General features: G+C 40.7%; 1 protein-coding gene across 2 annotated transcripts in view; it reads right to left on the bottom strand.

Moving 5' to 3' along the window:
• Positions 1 to 1,635: 1,635 nt before the first annotated feature.
• CLIC5 (chloride intracellular channel 5) overlaps positions 1,636 to 27,079 on the bottom strand; it is a 68,445-nt gene continuing 43,001 nt past the window's right edge. For both annotated transcript variants that reach the window (XM_059468310.1, XM_059468311.1), the window contains exons 2-6: positions 25,089 to 25,198; positions 24,624 to 24,749; positions 23,160 to 23,266; positions 4,178 to 4,359; positions 1,636 to 1,950 (exon numbers count right to left, since the gene is read on the bottom strand). In XM_059468310.1, coding sequence (XP_059324293.1) covers positions 1,783 to 1,950; positions 4,178 to 4,359; positions 23,160 to 23,266; positions 24,624 to 24,749; positions 25,089 to 25,198 — 693 coding nt within the window. In that variant the 3' untranslated portion in view covers positions 1,636 to 1,782. The remainder of the gene's footprint in view (positions 1,951 to 4,177; positions 4,360 to 23,159; positions 23,267 to 24,623; positions 24,750 to 25,088; positions 25,199 to 27,079) is intronic.

Genomic DNA, 27,079 nt, shown 5'->3' with positions numbered 1-27,079 from the left:
TGGATTTTCTTCCAAGGTTTTGAAAGTTCAGAACAAATTGACCATTGCATGTGAAACAATAGTCAACCACAAACTCTCTTCAGTCAATGAGCAACATTCTGCTCCCAGCTGGGTTAGTGTGAAAAGTGGAATTATCCCACTAAAGCAAAAGGATGGTTTCAGATTGTCATCGGCATCATACAGCACAGCCTGGCTTTCGATGTTGTTCCACTTTCCCAGCTCTCTCACTGCAAACATTTCTGCTGTGAGGTTCCCCTTGGTCACAGCTCACCAGCTTGGGGTTCCCCTCAAATCAGTGCAGCTTTAGCAGCTCTGATCAGAAGGGGAGCCACATCAGGTTACAGCTTAGCTTTATTTTATCTTTTAAAACAGCAATAAATCCCTCCACAAACTGAAACCCATGAAAACCACGCGCTCTCCTGTACATACTGGAGCACATGAGTTTCAAGTGAAAGAGCTGTCATTCTGAATCTGCTGAAGAAACGTGCAAATAATCACCAGTGTAAGCAGATGTGCCAGGCAGGCACTGCAGACAGAGCAAAATAATCTCTTTTAGGAAAAAATGCCTAATTCAGAATTGTGGAACCTGGATGGGTCAGGCCTGGATGAGTGGGATTGAGGCACCATGCATGGATTTCTGCAAGCACACGCTGAATTCCTGGCTGGAAAGATGCCTCTCACTGTGCCAGTGTGCCCTCTCTGAGGCTCTCACAGCAAACTCCTCCTGGGGTGAGATGTTGAGCACTTGCAAGTGACCCATCTGGAGCCCAAGGCGACGAAAGCGCTTCCCCTGCCTGGAATCGAGTGCAGCGACAGCTTCCCACTGCTGATCCAAGCTTCCCAAGATAGCAATTATAGAGGAGCTGGCAACCATACAGCCAAGATGGCAATATCCTGCGTGGTTTGGATTGCTGTGCCAATTCCCTCTGTGGGTGCTGGAGTCAATCTGCTGCCCCTGTTATTGCTGTGTCTATCTGTCTCTACCAACCAGCAGATCCACTGGGCATTTTGGCACAGGCCCTGCTCTTCCAAGGGCTGCCTGCTCAATTGCTCTTTCACTCTCTTGCTTTAAACATTCAGATCCAACAACACCATGCAAATTTTATGCAGAGTAGCATCTGCAAGTCTGACATATTCACTCAGGCTTCCCCCTCTTGCGCCAAGTTAAAAATAAATACCCTATAAACTCCTGGGCCTGCTAAGACAGAAGATGCATTCAGAGAGTTTATTTAAATATAACTGCTAAGAGCATTTCTGCTTTAGGGTCAAACTCCTATTTTTCCCCTCTCTCTCTCCTAAATTTTGTTCTTGACTCAAGGATCTTAATAGAACTGAAGGAAAAAGCATCCTTGAAATAATCTAGAGAAGAACCATAATCTAGATAAACCACAAAGTTCTATGTGTTCCTAACTCTCTTGCCTGAAATTTCAGCTATTTTTAAAACTCTAAAGGATGCAGGTCATGAGGTACCCCCAACACAGAACAAGGAACTAGTCAAGCGGACTCATTTCCAATACTGATTGCAAATAATACTAGTTGGGCCAGATCTTGGGTTAGACTTCAAAGGGTGTCCGCCCCTACCCCCACCTCCATTCCCCACCCCCCACCCCATACAGCTGCCTTCCCTCTTCCCCAGGGAGAGGCAGATTTGTCCCTGCCCAATAGACTTGGAACAAGTGAAGTCACAAAGATGCCAACCAGACAGCGTAACGATAAAGTACATCTTAAGGCAACAAGGAGCAGAGTCTGTAAAAGGGGATACTGAGCCATGGCTGGGGGCACTTAGGACTTGCTGAGCCTCTTGGCCACATCTGCGTAGGCTTGCTCGATTTCTTTGTCTGCTGCACAGGTGTTGGTGAACTCATCCCTGCTGTACGCGTTCTTCAGGTACCGCCACAGCCCCGTCATCTCCGCCGGGAACTCGAAGTTGCGGTATTTCTTTGCAACAATCTAAAGCAAAGATAAAACACCTGAAAAAATCCATCTCACAGGGGATGCATCTCCTTCTCAGGGAGCTTCTTGGTCTCTTCTGTCATATAATTAAGAGCAAATGAGAGGAATGTTTGGAGAATCAGGGATTTATCGCAGAAAAGGCTTAGAAGTGCTGCTGCTTGTCCCATATCCTGCAAGGCTGCTGCTTGGCCTAAGGATCCTCTAAAGCTACAACCTGGCTACTGTTACCAAATTTCAACTTTTATGGTACTTGAAGTTCCTTGATTTTGGTTTTTTTTTTTTCCCAAGTCTTAAGTACATCACTTAAAGCTGAGACACCACATAAGAAGGGGCTGAATCATCAAGAGCAAGACAGATTTAAGAGAAAGGCATTAGTAATGATTATAACATATTTTCATATTAATTATTATATTTAACATTATTTTATATATATATGGTATTATATTTTAATGTATGTAATATATTTTCCTGGTAAATGGTGTCAGAGGATATAACCACCTACAGCTGTTGGAAGGCTGGATCCATATTCATGAAAAGGAAAAATTCAGGGTGGTATGGGTACCATGATTAGGAAACCAAGATGATTTAGCATATATTAGAAACAGGAGCATTGGGATAAACTGAGGGAGAAAATGGTTATTTCAAGACTTGTTAGACTAGGAAATTGTCTATCAAGGCAAATTTTCCATTTCTAAAAACACTTAGGCCCTTATTCAGGAAAATAGTTAAGTGCATACTTAATTTTAAGCACCTGTACAGTCCCATTGAAGTAAATGGGATTAATCTGCACTTAAAGCTAGTTGGTTGGTTAAGTACCTTGCTGGATTGGGATATTTCAGTTTCCCTGCAGGAATATACCATATAGAATAAGCTTGTGGTGACAGAGTGAACTATCTGATAGGAAAGGATGGATTAGCTAATTTAATGAGTGCTTCCAATCTCTAATTTTTCTGACAGTGTAAAATTGTTCCTGGGCATAAATTACACACATATGTGCCACAGAGTTCCCCTTTATTTTTAAAGCACATGGTAGAGCTGTTCTCCATCTCAGATTTCTTAGGACAGTCATGTTCTCAGAAACAACTGTGATTTGTTTCTATTACTTGGTATAAGCAAGTCCAAATCCTGTCCTAAACTGCATTTAATTAAGCATTCTTGCCTTCCCTGATGCTTCACACGCATATGGGGAAGATAAAACCTGCTGGGCAACTTAAGTCAACATTTTCAAAACTTCCAGCACACATCTTCCATCAAATGAAAAAATAATTCACCCCTTTCTTCTATCTGTTAAATGCTTTTCAGGCAATAACCTATGGCTACGCTTGTCTGAGAAAAATTTTAATTCTTTTTTTACATCTTTCATTTCATCCCTAGGAGACAAGAACCAGTGAGGGGCCACACATTCATTTTGCATTGTCTGACTCCAACGCTGCCAATGAAGACAAGCCAGAATAAGCACTAAACCTGTGAGGATATTATCACATTTCTCACCTGGTGACTTATGTGCTTTTTTAATATTTTTTTTTCTTTTTGCATGTGTGCAGTCAGCTCCCAGGCTCAGTTTATGTTTTGGCTCACAGAGCCAAATTAGATGCATGACTTGGCTTTAATTCCTTTCTCACTCACTTGCCAAGGTCTGCCAGGTACTTGCGTTATTCTAAAGCAACATGTCATCTGATAAATTAAATAAATGCAACATTTAGAAGTCAAGATGATGTACATGATTTGTACTATACCAGCAACCATAGTACATCTGAAATCCGGGACCTTGGCAATGACTTTGATTTGTTAACTTCTCTGTGTGAAATACCAGATGGAATAAAAATTCCCCAAAGAGATGGACTGCAGCTCTTAAGTTACATATGGGTGGGAACTGACTAAAGTTTTGACATGTTTCTTAAGGGCATTAGGAACTAATTAATACAAAAGACTGCTGCTACTTGCAGCAGGGTAAAAATAAAGAGACAAGACATCTAGAACTTAGTACTGTCTTCACTACTAATAAGTGATGGGACAGTTTTCCCATGAACTAAGTATAAAGTTCCTTTATTTAACCTGTAGGAAACACTGAAGAGCAGAACTGTGTTTCAAACTGCTCTTCTAGGCCTTAAGAACTCTGCTGAAATACAGAGAGTACAAAAACCTCGGCTGTGGCACTCAGCTGTCAGAGCAAGGCACATCATGCCAGATAAGGCTTCTTTGACCATCTCATGACATCTTTTACCTTCACAACGTGGAGTTTGGGCAGAAGGTTGCAGTCAGCAAGTGTCAGGTCATCTCCATCCAGAAACTTGCGTTTAGACACTTTTTCCTCTTCAGTGCTGTCGGCATCAATCTCCTCTGGCAGGGGAGTTCTCAGGTAGTCATCCAGCTTCTTCAGAGCCTTCACTAAGCCCCTTTCAAGCGCTTTGCCAAAAAAATCAAAGAATAAGTGATTAGGGCAGGATAAGAATTGTTTAGAAATGCTTATTATCAATGGCTATGGTAGTCTTTAGAAAAAAAAGCCAAGAAACAATTTATTCGTTGTTAATTTGTGCTCCAAAGCCAACACAATGCAATGGCAAAGTAGCCCAGCAAAGTACATCTGCATAAAGCTCATCATGAGGTGGGAAAAGGGACACAGGGACCTTGCTGTACCATGTCTTCTCCTGACAAACAACAAAAAGAGATCACAGAAGGAAAAAACCAGCTTGACAAGATGATATACCAAAAAACCACATATTTCCTATGATACTCTTCTGGTCTGTTGAAAGCCATCACACAGGAACGGGAACCCTGTACACTGCTCCTTCATTTTTCTAACCATCTGCATAGGACTGCAATGAAGCAGAATTTTCTAGCATTACTTCAGCTCTATCAAGTCTTAATTTTACTTCTTTCAACACCCTTGCAGAGTAATTAAAGGCAATAGCAGTAAATCCAAAGATGCTAACCAGAGCCCCATAGAGCTGAAATATATGCTACAAATGAGATGAGATATTAGCCAGTGTTAAAATTCCCATTTAACTCTAGTTCAACTTGGGTGCAAATGCTCTTTTTGAGAGATCTCAAATAGTCCTGCAATGGAGAGGAGACTCCAGACCTCTTAGTTCAGTTACTGAAGATCATGTCCCACGCTGCTGCTGGCTCCAACTAATTCCAATATTCAAATGCCATCTAGACCTCTTCACCAGAGTACAAATTTTTCACCCAGGCAAGGAATTTGTGTTTTTATGCTTCACTGTCAGGACAATAGAAAAGCTTGCTTGCAATTGCAAGTGCAATTTCCACTTACAAAAAGCTGGATAACTGTGCTGGTTTGTGCATTATTCAAACTGCAAACACTGGGGGCAAAGAAGGGTCTTTCGTGTTTCTGTCTGAAGGGTGAAAAGCATGATGGAGTCCTGGTCCCCCGCAAGTGCCCCAAAGTGCTAAAGCAACATAAATAAGAAACAGCAAGAATTTACAATGTGAAAAAATAACAACATGACTCATGGGCTTAAGGCCAGAATTTTAGCTGGTGAAAATTACCTGCAGTGATTTATACTTGCTGCAGATGTGGCCTGGAGTCATTATTAATGGCATAATACTGTAAAATCTTATATCTCTGAGTAACTTACTGCCACTGAACTTAGGGGAGAGTTACTCAGGTGGTATAGCACTACAAGGCCTAAGGAGATAAGTACAAGGACCTATGGGTTCAAACAGAAAGAGAGGAAATTTGGTTTATTATATGCAAGAAATCTTTTATGGTTGCCCAGAGAAGCTGTGGCCCCATCCCTGGCAGTATTCAAGATCAGGGTGGACAGGGCTTGGAGCAACCTGGGATAGTGGGAGGTGTCCACAGCAGGAGGTTTGCTGTGGTGATGGTCTTTAAGGTCTTTTCCAACCCAAACCTTCTACAATTCTGTGGTCCTAAATATATTTATGGATCACAAGAGGCACTTGAAAGGGCTGCAGCAATCACCCTTCACAGAGAGCCTTGCTGGCATAGGTAACCACAGGCTCTGCTGTCAGCTGCCCCCGTGCTTTTGGCACAGGGAGAAAGGCAGCATGTCCAGGGCCACTGAGAGAGCAGGAGCTGAACACCACAGAACATGATTTCCCTGCTGCCCTAACATTCATTAAACCTGTGCCAGCAGTGGAAGTCAGATTAAGCCACTTGATGCCTTGCTCCCACTGAAGTCTCTTGGCCTAGCACCAGGGAACCATACCAGCTCTTTTGTGGCTGACTCTGAGACACAGTGGCAAACCCTGGCTTAATTGATTGACTGGAGAAATGACTGCAATCCAACTGAAAACACCCCCACAAACATAGCAGGGAGGGAAGGAATTTTATTTGTGAAAGCAGAGCATCTAAAGCGACTGAAGTGCTGCCATGCATAAAACAAAAGTGTTGCCATCCTTCATTTAATCAATTCAAATTGAATTTTGACACTGACATTCTGCTGTCAGATGCTGGCAGTGCTGCCTTTAATTGCCTGCAGCTGTCCTGCCTCACAACTTCCACAGGAGGATAGGAACTGTGGAGTGTGGCAGCACTCAAAGGATTTAGCAATTTCTTTTTGGTTTGACCTGTAACACCTGTTGAGAATAGACAGTTCTGCTTCTCTTGGTCAGCCTCAAACTGTGTCTTCTTACAGTATTCATGTAGAGACAGTGGACTGAAATTACTGTGATTTCATTCAGTTTTGTTCATCTGGGTTTTAGAGAACTGGCTCAACACTGACCACTTTCCAGTATTCCCTTCACCCAGTTGGATTGTTGGTTCTCCAAGTCACCTGAGCAATACTCCAGTGTCAGGAGGATGCTTGATGTTCTGTGCTAGCCCACAGGGTCAGTCAGGTGTGTGCACAGAGACAGCAGCAGCAGCAGGTGAGGTGTGTTTATGTAACTCTTCTGGAACTTATTAGGTTTTGGGGGTTTTTTTTTTGCTCTCATTGCTCTATCAAAGTGCGTCATGGCTGTCCCAAAAACAATGCCTGGAGTGCAGCCTGTTTGTGACAGCAAGAAAAACAACTGTCTGAATTCATAGTTGGCTCTTGCATGCAGCAGCTTTAGGCCAGAAATAAGTGTCTATGTTCAGGGCTCAATACATCTGTGACCCAATTCACAGGCTCTGCTGGAGCCCACAGGATGCTGACACCTCACATTGAAATCACCACAGAGTCAGGACCTTCTTATATCCTGATAGGCAAGAACTGAACAACTACTTGTGACACCAATGACCCCATTTTTTTAATCAAAACTCTTCTTAGTAAACTATATCTTAGATCCTAGTAAAGTTTTCACAACAATCTGGAAAATAGAAAAATAGTGAATAAGAGAGAACTGCTCTCCTTCCAATTAAATAGTGAAAAAATTTTAAAAAACTAAGAGAATTAAAATCCATAAATTGCCACATCAAATGGATTTTAGGTGCATGGGGTCAGATTTTTAAAGCCCGTTGATGATTTCCAAGGCATTTTTGAAATCCATATTCAAATATCCATGTTGCAAATCCTACTTTCTAGGTGCCCTAACACACTCAGATCTATCTGCAGGATTTGAAATCTTATGTTCCTTGAGAAGGTACTCAGGGAAATCCCCACTCAAAGTGGGAGGATATGTAAGAGAATCTAATTTTCTCTCTTGCCTGGTAGATATTTATGCATTATTTGAAAGGTGAAAAATTGTGAATGGAGACCAGGAAATGACCTCTTCAGAGTAGCCTACAGCTCTGGAACTCTTTCCTGAGGAAAGAACTGTCTGGGTTCACATTACTGACCAAACTCAGCTTGGATTAATTCCTTAAACTTGGACTTAATTCCAAACTTCCCATACTGTGGCTATTTCATGAAAATCTGGGTGACTCTCTACATTGTCTCCACTGAGAGCATAGGGGAGAGGATGCACTCACCAAGGCAGGGGCCATGTGAACACCAGTCAGCACCAGACTGGATGAAGACATTTAAAAAGATGTGAAGATCTAAAAGGTTCCTAATTCCCCATTTGTGAGGGTACCACCCACAGTGAATTTCAGAAGTGGCTGAGCACCTAATTCCCTTGGCAACTTGTCCCCTGGGAAACATCATTAAAGAACTAAATAGCTTTACTGATAACAGCTAATCTTCCCCAAAGTGAGTAAAATTAAAAGAATAGGTTTGAATTAAACACCTGAGAGCTTCCTCTCTGTTCAGTGGAGTTTTCTCTTCTACACTTGGTTTTGGTGACCCCTAAATGAGCTGTGGGAGAACTTCTCCTGAAGTGTCTAATCACATCCCTGCATTGTCTTGGTAATGTCAGGGTGGAGAACTCAATATTACAACACCAAGTAGAGCCAGGCCGGAGTATGTGGCTCTGTGCTGCTTTTGAAACTTCTACCTCCAACTGCTTCCCCACCCTGCAGACTTTCAGAAGGACCTCAGAGATCCCAAATGTGATCAGCTCTGAGAGAGGAACCCTGTCATCAGCTTATCCTTGCTACAGCTGAAATGTCTGAACTCCTGGAAACAATTTCTCTGGACAGTGGTATCACCAAGCACAAAGGCACCAGCATCATATTGCCTTCGCTGGGATATATTTAATATAACCTCGAATTCCAAGAAATTCTACCCATGTATAGACAAAATCCATGGTGGAACCATCTCTCTCAGCCTTCTCTACTTCATTCTGGGCTGCTTATGCAGCCAAAGACAACTTCTAGCAATGACAGTCCTGCCCTGTCATCCCACCAATAATAAACAATAATATTAGTAAAAAAACCTTCATGAGCTTTTTGTGATTTTTCTTCTCCCTTCAAAACTAGGATTTTAAACAACTTTACTTAAGAATTCTGAGTTAGAAGCCAGAAAAATAGCACTTTCCAACCTCAAAGCAACCACAGAACACTTAATGAATGTATTACCATCTGTCAAATGCACAGGGTGAGGTTCAATTTAGCTGATGATACCTAATTCACATTGACGTTCTGTTTTCAGCAGAAGGTTACTTGATGTTGAACAATGAGATTAACAAATTCTGACATGCACAGAAATACAAATAATGTAACAAAAGTTAATACTGGGCAAAACTGTGCTCTCAGTTACACTGACATAAAAGAGGAGTAACTGCATTGTCAACAAGCTATTCCATATTTACTCCAGTTCAACCAAGAACAGACTTTGGCTCTGTTATTCAATTTTTCAAGCAAAAACTTCCTTAAACTATTAGTCTGTGCAACTATTTCCAGGGAATGGAGAGAAACCCTTGTGCCTTGAAGTACTTATACTACATCTGAACAAAACATTGGAAAATGTAATGCATGGAGCAATCCTGCAAGTCAAGGAGAGGGCCAGATGACAAAGATTCATTAATAGGTACTCAGGGTGAAATTTTGGCCATCCTGGAGCTCATGGAAGTTTTGCTGTTGACTACTTCAGTGGGATTAGGATTTCTCCAGAAGCTTTTAAAGCCAAAAGAGACTATTTTAATCTGTTAATCTGACCCCTGAAATAAGACCAGCCATAAAACTCCCAGCGTCATCAGTCGTTTCCATCTCTGTTTTCTGTGGGTCAAATAAGGCTGAAGCAAAATGGAAAGTAACTCGAAAGTAGTAAAAGAAAAACGGTTTGGAAAAAGTAGAACTGATTCAGACTGCCCACACCCACAGCATTTGCAGAGGTCAGGCAAGGACTCTTTTTCCCCTTCCTTGAACTCCAAATATTTCCTTCCTTGTTTAATGTTGGGACAAGGAGAAACAGCAAAGCAGACAAAGCACATAAACACCAATCTCTGTGGCCTGAACGAGCCACTGGAAGGCAAATCATTCCATCTTAAAATAGTAGCCTAGGAAAAGCTGAATTACCACCAGAGAAGCCTCAATCTCACTTTCTCTATCTCTCTCACTCTCTCACACAGGCAGACTGGCAACCTAAATTTAAAATAGCTAAAATGAAGTGAGATGACTCATTTTTTATGTGTTTGTATGGAACCTCTTGCAGGTAAGGATTTCATGTGATAGTTATTATGGAAAAAGATTCAAAGCATAGAGGGCACAATCAGAGTATGAAGAACAATAGATGTTTAAGCAAACTGAACATAAAAACTATTTGATTTATGTGAAAAGAGAGCAAAAATAGTTTTTTAAACAAACTTTAAGCAAAAAAAAAGCAAGATTTCTAAACAAACATGAAAACAAGGAAGTCATGTTTGGGGATGGTTGGTTAAGTAAGTCTTGCCTAGACATCCCATAATTTTTGCATCACTTTTTAAATGGTGACAATCTTCAAAATTAACATATCATTTCCAAATTAAAAGGAGAATAACCTTCTGTTTCAAACAGTTTAATAGAAAATACTTTTACTTTCCAAAGCAAGTTATTATTCACAAAATTCCACCCACATTTGCCAATAAATCAGGTTACTCACACCACCCATGGCATTTTTATTAAATAAACCTTTTGTCACAAAACATTTTCTTCAAGTCAAGGACAAATATATGAGGTCCTCTTTCTAAGTGATTATTCCTGTGACAACAAGGCTTCAAAGTGATTGAAGCCCAGCAACATCTTGTCTTTTGTAGCCAACATCTGAAATTATCTGAGGCTGATCTCAGCACAACTGCAAGGTTCTTAATTGTCAAGCCCAGGCAAGTACAACAAACCGTGATCCATGTACAAAAATGAACAATACCCTGGATCACTGATTGATGTTTTCCCTTTTTACTGCTTTCTTCCACTGCCCTCCTGTAAGATTTATCCTGTAACACACGCAAATGAACTTGGTGAAATACCAATGAGGGAAAAGGGGGAACAGTGCATAAATATTCACAGTCTCAATCAAACCATCTGAGATTTATTTTTCCTTTAAAAAAACAAACCACCTTTCCTGATCACTTCCAGATTCACAGTTTGATATTATATGAGACCCAATACTGTTTTCTGGTAGGAGAAAGGAACAGGCTAAGAAACAGCAATTTTCTCCATCCTGCCCTTTTTTTAGTTTTTTTTTTTTTTTCCCAGGCTGGCTCAACAGAGTATTGTAACTTTAATCTGTATAGATTAATTCTTCTCCATGGAGGAGCTGTGACTGCAATACACATGACTCTGTACTCCATATTGAACAGTTTACCTTCCCCCCTGGGATTTCAATAAAACCCTTGAGATCTGAGTGCTGCCTTGACTTCTCCTGTTCAGCCATTTAAGCTGGTTCTGTAGGCTCCCTCTCTGCTCAGAGGGACTGAGCATCTCCAGAGGGTAATTCCATCCAGCTGCCTGAGACACCTGATTCAGAGCCCTGTGACTCACTGCACACGTGCCCTCCTTGCTGCATCAATTACAGATGAAACCTAAAGGACTAGCTCAGACTAGACACCTCACTTTCAGGGAGGTGAAGTCAGGCGAGATGAATCCTATATTCCTTTGAATATAATTTCGCAGTTCACCCAAGTGATCTAGGATAATACCTCCAATTTTTTTTTAAAGTTACTTAAATATTAGGGTTTACTCCCACAGGGTAAATACATTGCCCATTTGAGCATTGCAGCATCCTTTCCAGGCATGTTTCTGCCTCATAAAATCCCCAGCTCTGAGCAGCAAATGAGTGGGAGGTCACTGAGAGAGCCATTGGAAATGCAGAGGAGGGCGAAAGTTGTGTGCTCCCATGCATCCAAGGCATTTAGATGCCTAAGTCTGGGCCAAAGGGAGTTTCTGGGGTGATTCAGCCCTCCTATTAAAGATGTTCCACTCCAGATAAATAATTCAATATTCACTGGAAAAGAGACTTGTGCATGTTCCCACAATAAAGGTGAATGCCCACACAGCCTTGTGAAAAAGACATGATCTCTGTCTCTGCCCACTTAATGAATCAACAAATACCTTGTGCACACAGAAGAGAAATAAATTAGTGTCTCTTACTCCTCAAATCCACTTTTTCCTGGTTTGGGGTTGTTTTAGGGGACAGAGGCTTATGTTCATCCTCAAGACAAGTCAGAGCTGGGACTTGAAAAGGGGTTTTTTACTCCCAGTCAGTGCTGGGGTGAGCAAACACCAGGAATGGGGTGAGTCACAAAAACACAGGGGCACATATGGAAACAGCCCCACAACTCTGGTCCTAAATCACCTTTCAGACACTGCCTGAGCCAGGCATAAACAGGGACACACTTTCCATACACGCAGGCACATATATGTTGGTCCGTGTAATTGCAGTGACAGAAATGGAGGTGCTAAGCACCAGGAATACTTCCTCCAGAACTCAGAGGAACATGGAGCTGACACAATTGAGGGATACCCCAAGCACCCTCAGAAACCTGGACACATCAAAAATCTGTTGATTTTCTTACAGGTAAGATTCCCCTTGCCTGAGTTCTAATTGTTAGGTAATTAGTCTGACCTAATTGTTCAAGTATCCCTTATAGGTGGCAATGAGAGAAAGGCACCTCCAAAGGAAATTCTCCCAACTTTAGACTCATATTTTAAGAAAAATCAAAATGCCCTTTAGAAATGTCTCTCTCCATTGATCAGAAATAAGCCAGGACTTTTGAATTACTAATATATAACTTTTAGACAGATTTAGGTGAGATGATCCCACCCTTATCATCTCTCTTCCCTTCTCACCCCATCTACAGACTGATGATGTGGATTGATTGATTGATTGATTGATTGATTAGAGCTTCACCCAAAAAGTTTTGGGGTATTTTGACAGACATGTCTCAAAACCTCCATAGAAGGAATGAGAAAGACTGAAAGCTCAATTCCCAGCTACCTTTTCTTAAAAGAGAGAACAATGATCCAAGGATTAAGAGGTTACCTGGATTTAGGAGACTTGAGTCTCTTCTCAAGTTTTCTATACGGCCTTGTAAAAACAATTGAAATAATTTGCTTTGCCACCTCCTTATATACAATATAAAAATAAAAATACTCTTTGGTCATAAACTTTACATTAGTAAAGCAGTAATGCACCAGCTGTGGAAATATGTTTCAGGTTTTATGTAATAAACAGTAAATATAACAAAAAAGAAGAGGCATCTTGGCATCTTTCTATTTTTGTGATACCATCTGTCCTATTCTCAAATTAAACCTAGCAAAGCAGGTGAAGCAATAACACCTTAAATAGTAAATTAGACATGTTTTTCAAGCATCTAGAAAGACTGTTTTCACTTATTTCTATTTTTTTACTGAAAACTCAGGTTTCCTCCCTCCCTTTTCTTATCCATTGTTACAATGGAGGCAAGCAATAAAGGCAATACTTGTAACATTATCATGAAGAATGCTGTCAGAGCACCATCAAATGCTGTTTTTTAAGAAGAAAAGCCAGGTGTTCAAATGACACCAAAGAAAAGCTTCATTCTCAAGTCTCTGAGGAGTCCCAGTGACCCTGAGGGCAGGAAGCAAGTGAATGTAAAACTACTGGCCTACAAGTGCCCCAGGAAGAACAGCACCAAACTTGCATTTCACAAATCATCGTGACCCCGCAGCAGCACGTAAGTGACAAGAATAATTTCTAGGGCACGTCCCCAAGGGCCTCATCCTGACCTCTGCCATGTTAGTCTTGTGCAGGTGTCCCTAAAGCAACTGCAGACAGCAGCAGCTGATTTGCATCAGGAATTTAGAAAAATAAAATAAAATAAAATCAAGCCCTGCAGATTTTAAACACCCATTATTTTATAGTATGAGGTTATCCTACCACTGTCTCAATTTTTAAGTTGTTCACGAAGAGTTTAAACTTTTGTTTTACTACTGAAGAGCAAATAAGACGATTATGGGACTAACGAAGGAAAACTAACTTCATGTATGTGTTCAAGCAAGAGAAAAGTGAGATTCTGGTAGCGAGGGCAGCTGGGCTTCAGCAGCAGTGCTCTGGGGACCCCTTGTGTTACAAGACTTAAGGGAAGGAATTTCTTCCTGCACAGGCTGTTGGTGTTTGAATCTTCAATACTAATTTCTTCCAATTCCAGGCATGTAGAAGAATAAAGTCTGCTTCTGTTTACACCAAGATAATCCCAATTGCATCCCACTGTTTTGAACTATGTTATTTAATTCCAGCATTGGTGAAGACACATGAGAGGGAGACAAAGCAACGCCTAGCTCACAGCACCTGAGGATGAAATTTTAAGTTCAATTTTAAGTTAAAGCTGTTAAGTTTCCAAATCCCTTAGTTCACTTGGAAAAACCTCAAATAGATTTATTATTTCCAGAATTTCCTGTGTTCAATTTTCCAGAATTTTTGTGTTCAAAAGTTGTTACTGAGACAGAAAAGGCCATGAGACTATGAGATTTACAAATGAGTCACATCTTAATTCTTTCCCATTGTTTCTCTGCTTTTGAGATTTTTTTGTTTCAAGCCCCTTGAAATGACTTAGGGATCATCATGATTATGCCTCAACCTCCCTGAAAGGAGCAGAAGCAAAATCAGTTATAATTAAGTCTGGATGTATGAAAACAATCCAAGAATTAGTAGGGAGGTCACACTGCCTCTGTTGCAACTGAGCTGTTGCGGCAAATATTAAAAAACATTTTTCCCAATTCTGGTGTCCGCAATTAAAAAAAGGAAAAAGGAACTGGGAATTCCAACAAGAGGTCAAGAGAAATCAGTAAGACAAGGACTGGAAAAAAGCCTCAAAGACCAAAGACACTTCAGTGTACCAAGGACACTTCAGTTTCTCCTGTTGTCTGCTCAATCAAACCAAATCCTTTTAAGGATAGAACATTAACATATTTGATCAATGGGCAAAACTCATTGGGATGTGATTTGTAGGAAATAATAGTTAATAACACAAAGATTCTTCTGGCCTAAAAGTTCATGAAATTCAGATTACCTTTTTCTGCAATCACAAAACCCAGGATATTTTTACAAGAATTATTTCTCTAATTCCCATTTTGTGACCTCATTTCTAGCAGTGTTTTCAAGCTGAAAGTCAATGACTTAAGATATATATAATAAAGAAAAGTAGCAACATTGATTTTCATTTACATCTCATTCTTCTTTTCTCTGTTATTTTATGAAGAACATTTTCATGCTTTAAAAAAATAATAACTGAAAAAATTCTTTAAAAATCTGTTTAGGGAAAACCAGATTTTTTCTGTTTTTCTGGGCCAATTCTTTTCCTTTTGAAGTCATCAACAGTTTTGCAAACTGATTTGCAGGAGCCAGTCACTGGGCTATCTACCATGTGATAGCTTGCAATGGCTAAATGTAAACCTGTGAACAATCCCGTCAGGACATCAAGACCAGCTGGGTGTTTAAACCCAAATATATGGTTATATAAGATTTGGACACTGAACTGAGCAAGGCCATAACTTCATTTAGGTCTTTGCTGTGGGGAACACACTTAAGATACACCAAGTCTATCACAACAAAGGGAGTTATCCACCAGGGCAAAACCATAGAGCAATGAAGTTAAAGCTCAATTCTAAATAATAATGCAATTTAGGCCTCCCATTCCAGCAGCAAGGCGTTTAATTCCTCCCAGGACTGCTGCTGCCAGATTGCTCCAATCCACTTCCAGCTGTGCTACTGCTCCTGTGTGCGAGATGGGAGCTCGGCTGGGAAACAGAACAAAGCATCCCAGCACAGCCAGCAGCACTTGGAGGAATATTCCAACACACAGGGGAAATAATTCCCTCTTAAAGGAGAGTGTCTGCCAACTGCTGCTCCCATTGCAAGTGTTTCACTCTAGGCCTGGCCATGCATACAGGCCCTGACTCAGCAAAAGCTTGAGAAAGTGCCTTAATTTCATCATGCCATTAACCTTGTTGACTTCAGCATGTTCTATAACTTAAAATTATATAAATACATATATTCTTTCTTTTTTTCTCTCTCTCTCTCTCTTCCTCCCTATGGTATGCTATGTCTTCAAAGTTGCTTCAGCACAGACATGTCAGAAAATTTTGTCTGTTAGTAAATTTATTGCAAATATTTACTATTCCCAAAATGGCTGCATCTAAGACTGTTAACCAGGCATATCAAGTCCCTGCCTTGGAGAGCCTGCAGTCTGATCACGTCAGGACTTACATAAAATGTTCCTTTTGTGTTGTTTTCAAATAATTTTTTTCACATTTCCACCAGGAAATTTTTGTTCCTCAATTAGCAAGGTATTAGAAGATAGAAAGTTCAGAAATATTCCCTCGTAAGGTACAGATTTCTCAGATGAATGTGATGGTGTGATATCATTTTAGAAAACTGAAAACCTCTTCCTTTTAATGACATAACATTTCAGTTCTCAGTTTTGGCAGGTAAAAAGATATTGGTCCTTAAAGCTGTCACTGGTACCAGACAGAATACTGATGGCTCTGGGCCTCCAGCCAGCACCATTTTGAGAACTTTCAAAGTTATTTCTCAAGAAAACTTATTTTGCAAACTGCTGTTCCTGGGTATTTTAGACTTTGATTACTGGGCAGAAAGCAGATAAGGCAATTTGGGACAGGTGATAAATGCAACTTGCAGCAGTTCTTAAGAAGTTAGCACAAAGCTACACCACAGTTTAGTGATCTTTATATGTGTGTTTTTATAAGGAGACAGAGTGAACAGTTTTATTAGCATATCATGAGTGAGTTATGTGGGTCATCCCAAATGAATGGCAATAAAAGCTTTATATCACACTCACCAACATGTATTTGGTACTTTATGTGCCACAAATGTTGCAGAAAAGCTATTTTACATATGTTTTAAAGACTGAGTATTTTTTATATTAGGGCTGGTTTTGTAAAGCAGCCAAGCACTTTAGCTACCATGAGCCCAGCATTATTCAGCTCAGGGGGAGTAATAAAAACTTGTTTAAACAATCATGGAATCAGCATGGAATAATGGAATGGCCTGGGTGGAAGGGACATTAAAAGTCATCTATTTCCAACCTCCCTGCCAGGGACAGTGACACCTTCCACTAGAAGAACTGTCATCCTGACATGTTCCATCACTAAGCAAGTCCTTTTCTCTAAAACAATTTTAAAAGCTCTTTTTAGTCCTTCCTGGTTGTTTGCCAGAGAAAACTTGGTACTGTCACACCACAGGGCAAATTGTGGCTTGTTCTGGGCCTTGGACCATTGTGGGGTTTGTAGTGGAAAATGGAAATTCTTCAACTAAAGAGAAAGAATAAAAAATGTAATGGCAAGTTGATACAAAGACATCACACACATATTTATATTTTTACCTATATATTTCTATGGCACCTTGAAAATCTGTTCAAAAATCATAAAGCGTAATGTTGGTCCCAAATTAGAGTCTGATCCAAGATCCCTGTTACAGGAAACTTTCCATCAGTACAAGAGCATTCAAACAGATTTTTAAATTTGCTCTGGCAAACTCAAGAGCAGCTTTGCCAGGAACTTTTCTGGGCACGGGGTGAAGCCTTCAGGCATGGAACAGGTCAGAAGGACCAAAGACTCAGGAGAAGCCATATCCCAGTTACAGCTGCATTATCACCCCTTTGTCTGAGAGAAGCCAGGCTGGAAGTAGAGGGGTGGCTCCCTGTCCTCCCCCACCAGGGGTGGGGATGCTCTGGGCACAGATGTTTTGCTCTCCTGCTGCTGGAGCCAGATCACACCACACTTGTCAGGATGTCCCAGGCTGCCCCACCACATCAAGAAGCTCCTGCCCCTGGCTCAGGTGCCACAGAGGGTCTGGTATTACTGTGAATAGTCTGAGCTGGGCTTTGGTGCGAACAGATTTTCTGCTTATGACAAGAGGCATGTGATGGCTTCTAGGAAGGATCAGTGAGCACAATTCAGCCTGTGCACATACCTGTGCTATGGGTCTGACCCTCTGCTTAGCAGGAGTAACTCCACAGTGTAAAACTGATGTAGGGCAGTCTTAATTGCAGGCCTGTATGTGTGTGTACATTTCTGCTGCACGTGTACACACACAGAGCACTGAGAGAGACATTTCCCACCTCGCACACCAAACCACAAAGTGTGATGGAGCTACTGAAAGAGGTGAACAGCACTTAATCATATGTGAGTTAATGATTTAAATGCGCTTTTATTTTTGGCCTCTTGATGTAAATCCAAACCAGACAAGCAGAGTCCTCTGGTCAGACTGCTGGAAATTCCTCTGCACGAAATCATGTTGGTGGTCTCCCAGCTCAGCGCCTTCTGAGGAGCCCTACAGTGAAATATCCTCCCGTCCCACTAATGAATGCGCCCACCCACACTGGAGCTGGTGCCCCCGAAGAACTCAATTCAAGAACAACTTTTTAAACTCCTACATGAAATCAAAGGGCTCATTCTGTGAGCCAAAGAACTCACAATTTTGGGCGGGACAGTTAATGGGTGGTTACCCCAGGTTGTCCCCTTGGTTTGCAGCACACAGTCTCGCAAGTAAAAATAACAAGCAGGATGCTGACTGTGTACACAGCATTCCAATTAATTAGATTTCATCCTCCTCCAATGAATACATAAATTGTTGCTTCCCTGGTGACCGTACAGAGCATGAGTGACTTGCTCAGCATCAACCAGAGGAACCAAAGTAAACACACAAGACCTCAGTTTACTCTCCTGTGCTCAGACAAGACTTCCTTCTCGATATTAAACAATCACTAACAATCAAAAACTCTCAGATTGGCCATGAAAACTTGAGCAAGAGCATCCAGGAAATAATTTTCAAGACTACTGCACTGAACCCTCCCAAGGACTCCTGTCCATGTGTGAATGAGCCCTTGTCACTTCAGGCACAAGGGGTGAAGCCTGGTGACAACAGCCAGAATAATCTAGTGGTGCTACTGAAACACAGATCTAATCCCACAATGGGGAGATGACTCCTTCAAACAGGCCTGTTATAAAATTATCAAGTGGCACAGGGGGTGGAAGGAATCAAGTTCTGATTGAACTGACTTGAAATAATAAATGCACACACTTTCTTTAAACACAGCTTGCCACATCCTGAGAATCTGGAATCAATTCCCTCCCTTTCAAGAAGCTTAAAAGTGGTGGGACTTTGATATGGCATGAGCATGTTTGCTTCTGGGCTTACAGCCTTCGCCAGCCTGCTCCAAAACTTTCAACGTTTTTATATTATAAGACAGAAAAGTTAGGAAAACAAGGATGGAAAAAAAGAATCAGAAATTCAGGGAACTATTAAATCAGGGCAGCCTTGCTGCCAAATACCTTTGGTAAGTAAATGAATCATGATCAATAACATATTGCCATGTAGACTTACAGGAGAAGGTTATCACCTGCTTCTGTGCCAGGCATAAAACATAACTGTGTGTGGTTAATGAAGTACTGCATGAATCCAGAAAAAAAAAATCACTATTTTTCTCTGTAATGTTAAAGCATTTTTACTTCAAAGTAAATTTAACTCATCCAGAAAAAACATTTTTTTTTCCATGAAAACTTTGTCAAAATTGATAGGTTAATATGAAACACTTCTCTTTTGACAACGTTACATTTGTAAAAGGAAACTGTCTTGACAGAAAGAACCCTGTTTTGGTAAGGGGATGTTTCTGCCCTGATTGTAAAGCTGCTTGTGCAGAGCTGCTTTATACATTCATTTATTTGCCAGCAGAGGGTGTCACAATCTCAGGAACAGACCCACAAATGTCTCCTTGCATCTCTTCATTCACATGCGAGGACTCAGACACACACTATAGCAAGGATTTACCAATCTCTTGTTGTCCTCACTGACTTTTCCACTATCAGGGAAAAAAACCATTTAGTTATGTAAAGGCTGTGCATGCGGTGCCATCCTGCCAGTGCTCCAAGGACAGGAAATATCACAGTGACACGGCCAGCAGCAGCATCACCTGAACTGTGACACTTCTCCACGGTCCTGGCTGCAAACCTTGCTAAGAGGGACAGCAGCTTGGATTTCTCTTTGGTGTGCATCAGATTCCCACCAATTCTCACTTCCAGTACCCTCTTGCTGCACAAATATCATTAATTATCCCAACCACTTTGAGTCACTTTTCCACAGAGCTGTAAGAGCCCCAGGCTGGGGTGAGGGCTCACGTTGCACACACTGTGAGACCTGTCCTAAACCAGGACCCTACAAGGAATGGTCACACACAATGACACCTAACACACACTCCTCACAGCCAGAGACAGCCTGATGCCTCAAATTCCCAGCCTGATATCCCACATGTTATTGAATTGACTTCCCTGACTCCCGAGTTAACACAACATAATTTAAACAACTTGATGTTTGGTGCTTCAGCCACTTTGCTGTCCTGCCCCCTGCATCCCACCTCCCAGCCTCTATTGCAAATTAAAAGAAATGAAAATTATTGTTTATATAGCAATCTGGGTTCTATAATCTATTTTTAATTCACTAACAACTCTTCTTCTATTTGTGTTTTGATCATGTGCAACTGATGTTCCAGTCACTGGTGTGGCTTTCCAGATTAACCTAAGCACTGGAATCAGCTGGAACAGATACAGAGGATGACTATGAGACACATATAACCTTTATCTCAGAGCTGGGAGCCACAGAAAACATTTATGATAACCACAAGCAGCAATCTCTGTTCTTTTTGGGTCTCACCGGCTCATGTGGAGACAGAGAAAGGGACTTCACCTAAGTAATTCTATTTTATGCTTATAAAATGTGGGGGTTTTGTCACAGAATTATTTGCAACTACTTCTGCTGTTATATAGGAAAAATAGATATAATATAATATAATATAATATAATATAATATAATATAATATAATATAATATGTATAATGTAATGACAATATAATATAACAATACATAGAAATTAATGTATACAATTTATTTAACATATAAATATAATAAACTATAATATTAATACAATATAAAAATTATTTACTTCAATAGAAAGCCTCAAGCTGTACTAGGGGAAGGCCAGGCTGGACATCAAGAAGAATTTAGTCAGTGAGAGGTTTGTCAAGCACTGGAATGGGCTTTCCAGGGAGGTGCTGGAGTCACCATCCCTGGAAGTATTCAAGAAGTGACTGGATGTAGCACTCACTGCTATGGTTTAATTGACAAGGTCATTATCAAAGGCTGGACTTGATGATTTCAAGATCTTTTCTGGATTCCAGATTTCCAGACTCCAGCTCTTTTGGGATACTGTGATTCTATTCTATTATTTTAAATAATGCTGTAAAATGATATGCACCAGATGAGAACTAGAGCCCCAGATCCCTTTTAAATCAGTGTTGCAATTTTACAAAAAATTATGAAATACAAATCAAAAATAAATAGGTTCATTAGGAAATATGTACACAGTGTTGCTCTCCTTTCCTCTTTGCACACAGCCTTTCTACTGCTCAAGAAATGTAAGACAGCTACTTTTTGACTAACTCATTCTCCTCCATCCAAACCAGCCTTCAGAAAAACTGCTGTTGTTCAGATGAAGCAGACAGAAGGTGAATCAAACATCCCTGGGATTAGGGAGAAACTATTCTTCCTTAGCCCTTGAAAACTGACAGTCAATTACTCTGCTGAAATTGAGGTCTGCACTGACAGTCCCAGGGACCTCACTTCATTGACAGAAAGAACATAGTTATAGATAGAAAGATCCAGTTCCACTCTGGCCATGTCTACTTTATTCTCCTTGCAGTGCAGCACTCCAGCTGTAATAAAATTAAGCTAAAAGCTTTTCTCTACTTTGAAGAGGAAAGTTGAACATCAGTACATTCAGAGACTGCAGTGTCTGGATAAGACAGGAGCAGGAACCAGGTAACAAAAATGGAGTGAGGATGTTTGCAGGGAGCAAAGATCATGTCTCTCCTGCAGCTTAACAGCTCTGGGCTCTAAAACTTTGGTGTGCTTAATTGTCATTTACAAGAGTATCTAAACTAAGAGTCTGTTATGCAGAACTAGGGAAAGCTCTCTTTATTCATACTGCAGCTTCTGAAAATGTGAGTGCTTTGTGGGGTTAGATTCCTTATTAGATTCCTTATCTCATCATAGTGGGTATCTTGAATTCCAGCTCTGCTTATGGGCAGATGCAGACAGTCTAGGACACCCATTTATTCCTGGCTGGAGATGCCAGCCCTTGTGAGCCCAGGGATTTGAATATTGCAGCCACAGAGAAGCAAGAACTGGGACTGTGCATGTGGGGTAGCACAGCTGAAGATTCACGGTTGCCCAGCAGACCATAAAACTTCCTTGTAAAAGGCCAGGATAGTTTACTTTCATTGTTGCATCTATTTAGTCTAACTCTTAATTTATCTTCCTTTTATAACTCCCTATAAAGGTTAGCTGAGCATCCCATTAGCATTAGACAAAATGTTTTTAGCATCACTGAGAAGAGAAGCACTTTAATTATTTCCTTCTGTTAACAACACAAAAAATATTACAGAGGAGATTGTTATCTGACATAAATCATCTTTTACCCTCTTTTATCTCATAGGTCAGCCCCAGGCAATGAAATATAATTGCACAGATGAAGTGTGTGGCAGAGATGGAACCTGCAAAATTTGGTGTTTTCTAAATGATCTAAGCCCATGGTATTCAACCTGCCTTACGTCTCTGTGAAAGCAGTAATACAAGGGAGGAGGTACATCAGTGAATGACTGCAAATATTGTACTAGATCATCTCAAGGGACAGGGATGTGTAAATCCACAGCTTTATGGAGCAACAGGAGCTCAGACTAGCTGGAGCTTTGCCTCTCTGAGGGGAAAGGAATGTGGAGGAGAACAGCAATTTCATTAAGAAGACAGTGTAGGATGCATATAAATATGAATGGCATCTGGCTTCTGGGGGACTCTTTCTTTTCATAAACAAATGTGAAGGAAAATCTGGAGCTTACAGAGCGCAATTACATTTCTCAAATTCACTTCTGTCTTTTAATTATTTTGTATGTAATGTCTCAATATAACTCGGTTTATATGAGCAGATTAGCTATAACAGCATAACATAATCATAAGATAAGAGTGCCAAGAGCCTGATGGCAACATCTAACAAAGCATGAGCTGCTCTCACAGGTTTGGGTCCCGCCAACACACGCTCCTCTAAGCAGTGCTGGGGCAGAGGAGGAGACAGCATAGGCCACCAGTCTCTTCAGTAAGCAGTCAGGGATACTCTTCTGGTGAGGAAAATGGCTGTATGGACAGGAGTCATGCCATGGCTGTTGGTAAAGAGGCTACCCAACACTCTGAGCTCTTTTATTTATTACTACAGATGTAGTTAATTCAGCTGTGGACATGTGAGTTGAGTCCACCTAACCAACCACCTCAAGCTGTTCAGCAGCAGTGCCTGATGTCATCTGAACACAGTTTACAAAAAAAAAGGATGAGAGAATGGCAAAAATACTTCCACTTCTAAGCACACAAACTCCCTGGCACATTTGGCAATGGTCATACTCACCAGCATTATCCAGCTGCTTGGTGTTTTTGATGTATGCAGAAAATTTGGAAAAGATATCGATTCCAGCAGTGTTTGATTCCCGGTGCTTAGCAGCCAGCTTGGGGTACCTGAACAGGCAAAAGCAGTGGGGAGAGCAACACCTTGTTACCAACATCACAGCCATGGCCACAAATATAATTTACAAGAAGAGAGAAAAACCTCCTGTGTGAAGAACTGTAATTAGCACTCATTATATCAAAACAACAGCTTGGCAAGACCCTCTTAACCCTACCTGCTATGTGTCTGTGGAGGCAGGCATGTGGGGATTTACACAGGGATGGTGTCAATACAAAGGTAATTGCACTCATGCTTTATGTAGCCACAATCCAAAATCAGGATTAAATCAGAAGGAAACACAAATTTCCAGAAAGGTGCAGGAGAGTTTGGCAGCCAGATCTCTCCATTATGAATGGCAGCCATGTCTAATCCTCTACCCTGAAAATGTACTCCAGGATGGAATAGCAAAGGGTGTCAGGATTAACCAGGTGAAAGAACATAAATGTTCCAGTCTCTGCATTGCTTTTTACAGATATTTGGTGAAAAGGAATATATTTATTTGAAAGATAAACACAAACTAATGACTCCTACTGACTTCTTGGTAGGAGCAGCATGTAGAAAATGGTCTTGGAGCAGCATGTAGAAAATTTAAATGCCTGATCTCTTGCCTCAGGACTGGCCTATAGCTGCTGATTCACTTGGAGGTAAAATGCTCCATAAGGAACCAAGCCAAATTTGATGGATTCATAGATTCTAAGTTCCAACTCACAAGCCAACTATTTATTTTTTCCATTATCCTTGTATTAAGTCCAAAATGTTTGACTTAGTAAGCCATATCTGGTAAATCTAAACCTTTCATTGGTACCTTTTTCATACTGAAAAAATCTGGGCCTTATTCCTAACCTGAATTAGTTCAGTTATAACTTCCAGTTATGGGCTCTTGTCATTTCTTGACTAGAATAATGGGCACTTTTCTGCCTCCCGAGCCTCTCGTCCTCTGTAATCAGTTCCATTTCCAACCTTCCTAACACACCATACAGCTCAGAAACCTCTAGTTTTTCACTGTAAAATGCTTTTCCTGGCACAGATATTTTGTGTGGCAATTCTCAGCATCTCTTCCAAGTTATTTTTAGCTTTGCAAAATGTGGCCACCAGACCCCTACAATTTTTTTTCTAGTACTGGTCTCCTTAATTCTGCATACAAGGGCATCCTGAAATGTGTACAGAGAAAACATTCTGCAGTTATTAGTCACATAAGTAACCTTCACACATGGAAGTCATCTCACTGAAGCCAGCAAGTTTCATAAATAAATATTACTCCTGTAAGTAAAGGTTGTAGGAAGGAGTGCTTTTTAGGAACTCTTCTTAGGACATCTTTCATTCCTAGTAAATGGAATATTGACTGAAAAAAATATCCAAAGGTCTCACTTTGGAGGTGCAAGAATCTCTTCCAAGAATTCCTCAATCTTGTTAACATCTGTCTTGACTTCCCCATTAAATGTCAGGAAAGGTGGGTGGGTCCCAGGAGCCAGATTGTGCAGGTCGGCTGGCTTTCTGCAAGCAGAGAAAAAGTTGTGAAATCACTAATCTTTATGGTCGGGTAGTTGCACAGATATTTATAGTTCCTACAAAATCAGTCTGCATTTTTTTTTCCCTCTCCAGTAATTTGTGGTTGGAAGACTTTGAAACTACCCCAAGCACCCTGTTTAATATAAAAAAATTCCACAAGTGAGAAAAAAATAAAAACAACAGCCAAACCTGAATCCCAACTATTTTGTTGTGCACCACAGGCTCTCTCAGCCAGATAAAAATCTGATTTAACTTGGAGGGGTCTTTCTATAGTGCAAACACTGGGCCATACACCTATTTTCAATTAAACAGAACAATTTTTACCTTTTCAGATCAACAGTGGTGACATTGAACACAACTCCTTTGAGCCACAGGATCATGAAGAGACGCTGGGAGAATGGGCAGTTCCCAATGCTTTCTCCATCTATACCAGCCTGGGAGGGGGAAAGGAAAAATGGATTTCAGATTTGTTACTCATTTACCTCCCTCAAGACGGAAAATTGGATGGTGAAAGAAAAATGAGCATTTTAAAAATAACCAGTAGTGCTTGTTATTTAATACAGTTCATTGTCAACACAAGAATGGAGTTATTGCAGGATTCAGCCTTTGACAGGAGCTCAAGGATGCAACAATGCAACATGGAACCTCTCCTGAGGACATCCCTAAGGAGATGTGTCCCTTGCTGATGGCAAGCAACATCCAGAGTGTCCTTTCAACTATCTCATTTCTACAGGACTGCCTGTCTCATGGACAGGATGAACACACTCAGGACCTGATTTCTGCTTTATTTAAGCCTGTAGGCTGCAGTTTATATCAGTTCAATATCTGCTTCACTGTTTTACTATCTAAAACATGTACCTGAAAGTTAAACCCAAAAACTCTGGACATTGACTCATTCTTGTTCACATCAACAACTGCCTCAGACACAAACATCCAGGTCCAGACAGAAATCTCCATCTGAATCCTTCTGAGGTTCAAGGCAGGCTTCAGCCACCATAGTCAGTCTGCTCCTATCTCTACTATCTAATGAATTGCCTACAAACCACTCCACAACAACACAAAACTGCTAGTGTTAGCACTGAGGAGCAGCCTATTTTTTCTTCTAAAAGTTTATGGTCCTTAGCCATGCAAATTCTAACTTTGAGCCATGGAGGGATACAAATAACAGCAGCTGAACTGAGCCAAAGCTGTGGCCAAGGACAACATCCTTCTACAATAATCATGCTTGTGGCCAAAGCTTTCAGGACAATAATTGTTTTGATAGATTTCCATTTTAATTTGTGGTACCATTGTGTTTAAAAGATTCTTATAATCCTGGTGAAGCAACCAACCTTCCGTTGTTGACCCACATGGATTGCATCACTGTATTTTAAGCACAGTGTGTGTCTGAAAATGGCTGATGAAAGAGCTAAGCAGATAAATGCCCTTTTCCTTTGGAGACAATATTACTTATTATAATTATAATTATTACATTACTTTGTTGGCTGTCATAAATTTTCTTTATTAATATTCAAGCTGTGAGGTAGCATTTCTCTGTCTTAAAGAATGAACCCCCTCTAATTATTGCAGCTCTGTGAAACATCCCCAGCACAACTAGAAACATTTTGAGATATGTCCAGTTGGTACAAATTCAGGCCTTGCCTCTGAAATGTTCAGCCAAAAGATTTTCTTGTGAACATCAAGAGTCTTTCTCATGTCTTGAATGCAGCTTTTGACAGTTCTGGGTTTAAAAACAAATTCCACATTTCCTGTCACCAAACTATGGGGAGAGTGTGAATTCAAGGCTTGGAGACAACCTGACATGAAGTTCAGAGCTGTGTAAAGAGATTTGATCTGGGTTCAGATTCAGTTTCAAGCACTCAGACTCTAGAGGTACTTGAATATAGAGAGAAACGGTCTGGCTGCAATTTTACTTGAAATTATGGATCTGCAATATGTCTGGCACATGGCATATGCAAGGATCAACAAACAATGTGGGTGAAAGAGTAGTAAAGCATGAGGATGAGTAAGAAGGGATGCATTTCCCATCTACCTGAGGTGTGAGTAGTCTGGTTTTGCAAAATGTCATGGATTTAATCATTAGCATTGTTCTGCAAATTTCATGGCAACAGCAACAACGTCACCATGGGAATACCAGGGACCACCATAGTGCATGCCATAATTACTGCAAAGTCACATTTTGGATTTGGATTGGACATGATTTGGATTTTGGTTGTTCAACCTTTGCCAGGAGCTTTTGACTCCTTACCCTTCCTGAAAGGAGGCAAATGCTATGGGAGAAAACAGCAATATGACACCAAACTTCCCCTTGATTT

The sequence above is a fragment of the Ammospiza nelsoni genome, chromosome 3 (genome assembly GCF_027579445.1).
Source record: "Ammospiza nelsoni isolate bAmmNel1 chromosome 3, bAmmNel1.pri, whole genome shotgun sequence".
Taxonomy (NCBI): Eukaryota; Metazoa; Chordata; class Aves; order Passeriformes; family Passerellidae; genus Ammospiza; species Ammospiza nelsoni.
Note: the sequence above shows the minus strand (reverse complement) of the source record. Positions and strands in the feature narration are given on the sequence as shown.